General features: G+C 44.6%; 1 protein-coding gene across 1 annotated transcript in view; it reads left to right on the forward strand.

Moving 5' to 3' along the window:
- tmem131 (transmembrane protein 131) overlaps positions 1–3,277 on the forward strand; it is a 50,368-nt gene extending 47,091 nt beyond the window's left edge. The window contains 5 exon segments of the mRNA XM_042483674.1: positions 23–138; positions 230–311; positions 402–505; positions 620–768; positions 2,287–3,277. Coding sequence (XP_042339608.1) covers positions 23–138; positions 230–311; positions 402–505; positions 620–768; positions 2,287–2,550 — 715 coding nt within the window. The 3' untranslated portion in view covers positions 2,551–3,277.
- The last annotated feature ends 6,477 nt before the right edge of the window (positions 3,278–9,754 follow it).

Consider the following 9,754-nt stretch of genomic DNA (forward strand, 5'->3'; position numbering starts at 1 on the left):
CTGTTTTCTGGCATGCCTGCAGTGAGGTAAACCAAAAGAAGGCCCCAGGAAATAAACTGTCTGCAGCCACTCCTCTCCCAGGCAAAAATGGCAACCCCACCTTTGCTGCTGTAGCTGCAGGTTATGATAAAAGTCCAGGTAAGTGTGTATCCTTAAACTACCACTCGATCGGTGTACTTTGTTGGTGGATTGTTTATGAGACAACAGTGATGTTTTATGTTGTCGTCAGGTGGCTCTGGCCCAGGTAAAACTGACAGCCAGGGAAAGAGTCTGGCACACATGACATCTGTGGAAAGTGACAGCTCTGACAGGTAATGTGAGAAAGTGACAAAATTTAAATCCAGACATCACATCAAGATGTTATCTGGTTTAAAACATATGCATTTTTTTTCCTTCCATAGCTCTGGATTGTGGAGTCCCATTGACACAGCCAGCAGTCCAAACTTCCATTCTACCAACTCATTCTCTGCTTTCGGACCCAACAATTCGTTCAACCTGACAGGAGGTAACTTGTCTTGTCTGTTTACGGTCAAACAGAGCAATGTAGAGTAAGTGGCGTAACAGTTCAGGGTTGACCAGCTGCATTGAAACTGAGGTGTGTGTGTGTGTGTGTTTTTAGTTTTCAGTGGCATGAATCTTCCAAAGTCATCAGAGCCTCAGCAAAGCTGGCCGGAGTTCACCTCTGCCTCTTCCATCTGGGACATACCAAGCAGTGACTCTCTGCACTCTTGGCCCAGCAGCTCCAGCTCACCGACTGTCCCAACTGCAGTAAGATCCTGAATTTGTTTTTATTGTTTTCTGGCCTCAGGTTGTCCGTCCATTCGTCTCATACTAGTGAATGCAATATCTTATATCCTTATCTATAACAACTTGAGGGTATTTCTTCAATTTTGCCACAAATGTCCACTTGGATACAATGATGAACTGATTCAATTTGGTGCTCAAAGGTCAAAACTCAAGGTTTCTGTGCCCTTGTCTATCTCATCGTTGTGAATGTGATATCTCAAGAGCACCTTGAGGGAATTTTTTCAAATTTGGCACAAGGGTTGACTCAACAATGAACTGAGTAGATTTGGTGATCGGGGCCCAAGGTCAAGTTGAATTTTTATCTGTCTTATTTTTGGAAATGCAATGTCTCAAGAACGCCTTGAGGGGATTTCTTTAGATGTGGCTCATATGTCCAATCTGATTTAAGAATGAACTAATTACTTTTGATGGTTATAGGTCAAGGGTAAAGGCAAAGTCACCTTGCACTCTTCCCTTTCTTGTGATTGCAATTTCTCAAGAACATCTTGACGGAATTCTTTAATTTTGGCACAAACATCGACTCTGACACAACAATGAATGGGGTAGATGTTGGTGGTCAAAGGTCACAATGACGTTGCATCCATCTAATTTTTGTGAATGCGATATCCTAAAAACACCGTGAGAGAAATTCTCAAATTTTGCAAAAAGATCCAGATGGATTCAAGAATGATCTTATTAGAATTTGGTGACCAAAGGTCACTGTGGCCTTGTGTTTGTCTCTGTGATATCTCAAGAAAATCTTGAGGGAATTTCCTAAAATTTGGCACAAACATCCACCAGGACTTAATGATGAATTTTGTAGATTTTGGCAATCTTGAATGCATCTCATGCTTGTGAACACAATACTGAATAATACCTTCAGGGAATTTCTTACATTTTGACACAAATGACCACTTGGACTCAAGAAAGAAGTGATTAGATTTTGGTGATGAAAGGTCAGAGTTGAACGATCAGTGTGACCTTGTCTATCTCATTGTTAACGCAGTGTCTCATGAACACTTTGAGGGAAATGATTTGATTTTGATGGACTAAGGTCACTGTGACACCACAAAAATGTGTTTTTGGCCATAACGCAAGAATTTATATGCTTATTTTGATAAATTTCACACAAATGTCTTGTGGGATATAATGATGAAGTTTCTGACATTTTATAATCAAAAGGTCAGATTCACTGTGACAAGATGTTTTGCAAAAGCACTTTTCATTATTCAGCGCCATAACTCAGGAACAGAAGGACATTTGGTCAGATACTGAATGGTGACACTAATCTTGGGTGTCCACCTTGAAACTGATTGTTCATATCTTCTGTGCTACAGGGGGGAAGATGTGTGTGAAGCATCCTTGCTTTCGCTTACATGGATTTAAACTAATTACAACTTAACTGGTTCACGGAAGCATACAACCATTTGGTAATTTTAGTGAATGTAACTCTTCCTGCTCATGAAAGTATTGTGAAGCTTCTCTCCTTTTTTTTTTTAGTCACTCCTGGGAAATGCCCGCAATCCCTGGTCTGCAACCGCACCCTTCGGCAGCTCCATTTGGTCAACAAGTGCAGATTCAGCCTTACACCCTTTTCCTCCAACGTCCAATTCAACAACGCTGACTGATCTGGTCAACAGTCCCGCCCCATCGCCACCAGCTTCAACCGAGATGAGTCGGACCTACAATCCATGGAGCATGTGGCGCCCTACCCTAAGGCGCAGCTCTGAGCCCTGGCCCAGCTCCTCCGACAATGGCAATTAAACTGCACATGACTGCACTTAACAGAAGCACGTCATGGATTTGATGTACTCTGTACGCTAAATCTAATTATTTTATGATCAGAGAGTCCCAACAGAAAGCAACGTTACCTGAAGTGTAATGGGTTTGGTAGCCCAGTGCTGTCGGTTACCAACCCCGCAATTTAGTTTTCTGCAGCTTTTTATTCAAGGGGGCAGAACTTTTTATTTGGATTTGTTTTAACAGGCGCCCCTAAATTAAAAATGGTAATGGCACGGTATGCTAATGCCAGTGCAGACAGTTTTGCTGTTATAGAAAGGCTGGTAATGCTGCATTCCTTCTCAAAATTTGGTACATGGCACAAAGTCTCTGATGTTCAGTATTAATGTTTGAACTGACATCTTATTTTAAGCCATGTGTCTTGTTTTCACAATCATTTTGGTTCTTATTGGTTTCTTATAAAAGTTGGTTTGAAAAAGTCAAATTTGCATATATTTGCATTTAAATCATTGCACCAGGCTTTTATTTGGCAGCAGGGATCTTTCATAATTTGAAATGTGATTCTTCAGAACACCAATGGCCCAAAAAGCTTCACGAACACCCATGTTCCCATTTTAAAGTGGGCTCTGCCCTGATAAAATCAAAGCCTTCTGTGAGAATAAATTGGTGATCAAAGAACACTTACGTTTGAGGTTTGTATTGTACATTGCCTCTATTTGTCAGCAAATTTAAATAAAGGATTTCAGCAGAACATCTTGTTTTTGATGTTATTTCATTCATTTAAGGCCTGGAATAATGGGGGGGTGGGAACAGGCGCCCCTAAATCGACTGACGTGTGGGGGGGGGGGGGGGGGGGGGGGGGGGGGGGGGGGGGGGGGGGGGGGGGGGGGGGGGGGCTGACTGACTGAATGACTGCCTGACCACTGCTTACAACAATCTGCAGAGATGTTTTTGCAAAGGGGACAGGTGAGGGTGGTTCTTGATGAAAAATGCATCCAACAACAGAGCATACAATAGCAAAATTCAATTGCAATAGTCAAGATATGAACCTTCAGAGGGCAGTCACTGTGCATATTTTTAACACAACATGTAGGATTCCATGCTTTTGTACTAAAATGTCAAGATTTTTATCCTGAATCAATCAACAACACTACAAAATACCCATAATCTTAAATATGTCACTGTAAGTTGATGTGCAAAACTTGATGCCTTTTTCTTTACACTGCCATGTTATGTTTAATGCTGTGAATATGTAGTATGTTCAATGTAGTGACATTTAGAGCTGTAATCAAGAAAAAGTAGAATTTCCATTCAATTAAAATTTGTTTTTTAATTTGTTTGTTTTTTTTATTTTATTTTATTTATTCCAATTATTTTTTACTGTCATAATAAAAACACTAAAGATGTCTTTGTAAGTGGGAGGAAACCGGAGCACCCGGGGAAAACCCACGCAAGCATGGGGAGAGTGTTACCCACCATGCTGCCCTTGATGGTACTAATGTGGTTGTTGCTAGAATGGATCGTCTGGAGGGAGGGGGAGGGAAATCCGCTGCACGTCATTCAGTGCACACAGCAGAATCAACCAAGCAGTGTATACTGTCTGGCAGACGTTTCAGATTACCCTCACCATTACCCTAACCTTAACCTCCCTCCAGACGATCCATTCTAGCATCAGCATTGGGGGGAGGATGGGAAGGAGGGTTGGGGGAGGGGGGTGAGAACGTCTGAGCAGATTCTGGTGTAGGGGGGCAGAGAAGGTCTGAGCAGAGAATTGAGGTCGCTCAAGTTCATTTTAAGAGCTGATGGAATCTCCTTCATACAGAACGCCTCTTGGACTTCTTGACGGTCTCAAGAGCCTGTTTCTCAAGATCAGCAATTCTGTCCATGATGGTCTTCCTCTGCCTGGACCAGCTTTCTCCTCCCTTTGATGGGCTAGGGATGTTGCAAGTTCGCTTCTTTTTTTTTTTGAATGACGCTGAAGATGTTTGTCTTTTTGTGTGGGAGGAAACCGGAGCACCCGGGGAAAACCCACGCAAGCATGAGGGAGAACACGCCACAAAGGTGTTAGGGGAGGAGTGTTACCCAGGAGAGGAGGGTTGGGGTAAAGGAGGCGGGAGGGGAGGAGGTAAGGGGGCAGAGAAGGTCTGAATAGAGTTGAGATCCCAACACTTCATTGTTCATTTGAAGAGCTGACGGAATCTCTTCCACAGAGAACGCTTCTTGGGCTTACTGACGATCTCGCTCAACCTTTGCTCGAGATCAGCAATTCTGTCAGACATGGTAGATGTATTCAGATCCATGGCTTGCTGTTTTTCATTTATAGTTGCAAGGACACTGGACCTCTCCTCTTCCCACTGGAGTTTTTCCTTTAGGCCCTCTTCTGCCTGGGCCAGCTGAGCCATTAACCCGGCTTTTTCTTCCCTTAGATGAGCAAGGGAAGTCTCCAGCTCTCTTTGACGATTCTTTTCTTTTTCTAGGTCTTTTTCCAGATTTCTCAGTTTGCAGAGAGCCTCATTTTCTTTGGTCTCTCTGTCATGTAAATCAAGCTGAAGGGTCTTGATTGTCATGTCCCACTTCTGTTCTGCCTCAGCATGCAGGCACAACTGAGTTTGGAGCATTCCTTTGAGACACTCCACCTCAGCGAGCAAAGCCACCTGCTCTTTTTTGAGGTTGGATGACTGTTCATCTTCCATAACCTCAAGCTCAGGGAATTCTACCATTTTTACCCCTGTCAGTGGATCACTGGCTACTGCTGGCTGGGGCAGTATGTTCAGCTCTGCTGCTGGCTGAAGCAGGATCTTCTGTTCTGCAACTGGTTCTGGTAGAATCTGCTCTTTCGCTGGCTGAAGCAGCATGTTCTGCCCCATTGCGGGCCAGTGCAGTATCTCAGTAACTGCTGCTGGCTGGGCCAGTATGTTCCGTTCTGCTACTGGTTCAGGCAGTACATTCTGCTCAGCTACCGATTCAGGAAGAATCTTACGCTCTGTTGTTGGCTGAGCATAAGTCTTGTGCTCTGATGATGACTTTAGCAGTAGGTTTCCCTTTTCTGCTGGTTCAGGCAGCATCTTCGGCTCTGTTGCTGATTCAGGCACAATCTGTTCTGCTGCTAATTCTGGCAGAATCTGTTCTGATAATGGCTGAAACAGTATGAGCCACTCCGTTTCTGACTTGGGCAGAATCTTTTGCGCTGTTACTGGTTCAGACAGAGTCTGCTCTGCAGCTGGCTGTGACAGAATCCTCTCCTCTGCTGCAGGTTTGAGCAGCATCTGCTCTGTTGCTGGCTGGGGAAGCACCTTTTGCCCTGTTGTTGGCCGTGGCAATATCTTAATAACGGCTGCTGGCTGAGGCGGTATCATTTGCTTCGTTGTTGACCATTGCAGTATCTTCTTAATTGTACCTGGCTGGGGCAGTATGTTCAGCTCTTCAGCTGATGGAGACATGATCCTCTGCTCTGCTGTTAGTTCTGGCAGAATCCTCTGCTCTGTTGCTGGCTGAGCATGAATCTCATGCACTGCTGCTTGCTGAGGCACAATCTGCTCTGCTGCTGGCTGAGGCAGTATCTTCTGCTCCATTGTTGGTCGTGGCAGTATCTCAGTCACTGCTGCTGTCTGGGGCATCATCGTTTGCTCCATTGTTGGCTGGGGCAGTACGCTCATCCCATCTGCTGGCTGAACCACAGCTACTTCTGTTTCTTCGGCAGCCACAACCTGTGTTTCCTTGGGCACCACAGTTGTCTCTGTTTTCTCAGGTGCTATGTCAGGCTGTGGAGCATGAGTGCCATCCCAGGAACTGCCCACCAGGACAATTTGGCTTTTAAACTTGTTCCTGCCTTTTTTGTTTTTGTTTTTATTTTTTTCCACAGCCATGATCTCTTTAACTGCAGCTGGCTGGGCCACAGCTACCTGTTTTTCTACAGGGACCACATTTGGCTGTGGTTCCTCAGAGATCAAAGCTAGCTCTTGCTTTTCAGTTTCCGTCACAGTCATGCAAAAATTTCTTCTGTGCCTTTTAAGTTCAGGAAACTCTGTTGCATCAAGCGTCTTGCAGTAGCCTGGATCTTGCTTCTGAATGTCAGTCCTCGATGATTTCAGCCGGTGGTTTACTGGCTTGGGCACTTTAGCTGGCTGGGCCACAGCTATATCTGCTGCTGGTTTGGGCAGCATCTTATGCCCTGGTGATGACTGGGGAAGCACCTTCTGCCCTGTTGCCAGCTGGGTCAATATCTGTGGTTGTTCAGGTATCACACCTGGCTTTTGGTTTACAGCTTCCATCACAGGTATGCAAAAATTTCTTTTGCTCCCGTTAAGATGTGGATGCTGGATTACATTGAGACCCTGGCAGTAACTCAGATTTTGACCTTGAGGGGCAGCCTGAGTTAAATTCAGCCATGGGTATACTGGCTGGCGCACTTCTGCTGGCTGGGCCACAGCTACATGTGGTTTCCCAGTTGGCTGGGGCAGTATGTTCTGCTGTGCAGCTGGGTGAGGCATAATCTTTTGCTCTGGTGTTGGCTGAGACAGAATATTATAAAATGCTGCTGGCTGGTGCAGCATCATGTGCCCTGCTGATGACTGGAGCAGTATTTTCTGTCCTGTTGAAGCCTGTGACACTGTCTTCGGCCCTGCTTCTGCCTGGGACAGTATCTGTGGTTCTTCAGGAATCTTAGCTGGCTCTTGCTTTTCAGCTTCCATTGCAGGTATGCAAAAATTTCTCCTCTGCCTTTTAAGCTGAGGGAACTCAGTTACATTGAGCTCCTGGCAGTAGCGAAGATTTTGCTTTTGAAGATCAGTCCCAGTTGATTTCAGCCAGGGATTAACTGGCTGGAGCACTTTCTTCTCCTCCTCTGCTGGAAAGGCCATAACTACACATGGTTTCTCAGGGGGCTGGGGCAGTCTGTTCTGCTCTGCTGCTGGCTGGGGTAGAATCTTTATCAAAGGTGCTGGTTGTGGCAGCGTTGTATGCCCTCCTGATGACCGGAACACTGTCTTCTGCCCCATTCCTGACCGGGACAGTACCTTTATTGCTGTCGTTGACCAGGGCAGAATGTTTTGGTCTGCTGGTGGCTGGGAATGTCTCCTCTGCCCTGATGTTGACAGAGGCAGCGGCGTTTGTTCTGCTGGTCGCTGAAAAAGTATCTTCTGTCCTGTTGCTGACTGGGGCAGTGCCTTTTGCTCTGTTGGTGGCTGGGAAAGTCTCCTCTGCCTTGTTGCTGACTCGGGCAGTGCCTTTTGCTGGGTAAATGTCTTTTTCCCCATTGCTGGCTTTGGCAGTACCTGTGGTTCTTCAGGGATCACTGGTAGGCAAAAATGTCTTTTTTGCCTTTTAAATTTGTGAAACTTGATTGCACCAACCTCTCGGAAGTAGCTCAGAATTTCCTGTCGGAGGTCAGCCCCAGTTAATGTTAGCAAGGAGTTTCTTGGCTGGGACAGTTTCTTCTCCTCTTCTGTAGACAAAGCCACAGCTACAGTTAGCTGGGGCAGTATGTGCTGCTCTGCTGCAGGCTTAGGCATCATCTTCTGCCTTGGTGTTGGCTGGGGCAGAGACTTAATTAAAGCTCCTGGTTGATGGAACACCTTATGCCCTGCTGATGACTGTAGCAGTAGCTTCTGCCTTGTCTCGAGTTGGGACACTGTCTTCTGCCTTGTTCCTGTCTGGGGCAGTACCTGTGGCTGTTTAGGGATCACAGCTGGCTTTTGTTTTTCAGCTTCCGTCACAGGTATGCAAAAATTTCTTCTGTGCCTCTTCAGCTGAGGAAACTCTGCCACATCTAGCGCCTTGTAATAACCCAGATCTTGCAAATGAAAGTCAGTCTCAGTTGATTTTGTTCCGTTAAGTTCGTTCTGCTTTGCTGCTGGCTGAAGCAGATTCTTCCGCTGTGCTGCTTGTTTCTCAGGATCCACAACCTGTGGTTCTTTAGAGGCTGCAACTGGTGGTTTCACAGGAACCACACTCTGAGGTTCCTCATGGGCTACCGCCACTGTTACCTCTGGTGCCACACTTGCTTGTGTTTCCTCTGGGACCACATCAGGCTGTGGTTTCTTGATCTGCTTGCAGCCAGCAGTAGGTCTGTTGTCCCAGGAATTGCCAATCAGGATGATTTTGTCCTGAAGCTTGTTCCTGCCTTTTTTGCTTTGTCTTTTGCCAGTTGTTTCCATTTTTAAAGTTTCTTGACGGTCTGGTGTGATTATGTGTCTTGAAACTTTGTTCTCAGTTGTATTGAGACTTTCTAATAAAGTTTGTCTCTTTGCAGTCTATCCGAAGAATTTCTGTCGACAATTTTGAATTCCGTTGACGCTGAAATCTCCTTCACAGATTCGCTGCACTTATCCAACTGCTGATGGATGGCTGTCTGTAGCCCCTATTTGTAACTTCAATAATCCTTTATCACCTAACAACTCTTTATTATGTCAGGAATTCTACATCAGCGTTCTAGAACGGACATACGTCACTCTTTAACGTATCAATGACGTCACTTCGCTCGTCGTCGCAAACGGAGCCCTTTAATATCTGTTGCCATAACGACGTGACGTCGCGCTAACACCACTGATTAGACAAAAAAAAATGGCGGAAATATAAAAGACTTGACTTGTTTATTATTCTTGTCATTTTCAGCCGTAACTGTAACTTTAACTTTACTAGCGTCTTTAATAAATGCAGCCTACCGACGGAAGCTAAGCAATGAACTGTTGTGGACGGCCGACACGTTTATTTTCACTATTTTGCCTACGTAACTTACCGAGGCAGCGGTAAAACGATTAACTCCCTTTTCTAAAAAAAAACTTTTTTTTCATCAATGGCCTGTGGCCTGCATTGCTCTTACACTTTAAGTTCTGAATACATTTTATTTGTAGGGACCTTTCAAAACAGTCAAGGTCACCTGACAAGGCAGCGATAACAGATCAATTAAATTATGAAGACAAATTTACAGTGTAAAAAAATCATATGTACAAAAGTTTAGGGTCGTGTGCAAGTTTCTATGTGAAATGACTTTTATTGAATGATGGATTAAAAATACACATATGGAAAATATAGACTTGTTGCACAAAGGCCTTGACACTTTTCATAAAATAATCCAAAAAACGAAATGTTAAAAATTGCATGAATATTTTTGTGTGCTTAATTAAAGATATGGAAATGCACATAATGCTCTGTTAATATTATACAACAGGCACCAGGAGTTTATCCATTCTTTTTATTTTCTTGACCAGCTTGTGTTTGAGAAATAAAG

Source organism: Plectropomus leopardus, chromosome 3 (assembly GCF_008729295.1).
Source record: "Plectropomus leopardus isolate mb chromosome 3, YSFRI_Pleo_2.0, whole genome shotgun sequence".
Taxonomy (NCBI): domain Eukaryota; kingdom Metazoa; phylum Chordata; class Actinopteri; order Perciformes; family Serranidae; genus Plectropomus; species Plectropomus leopardus.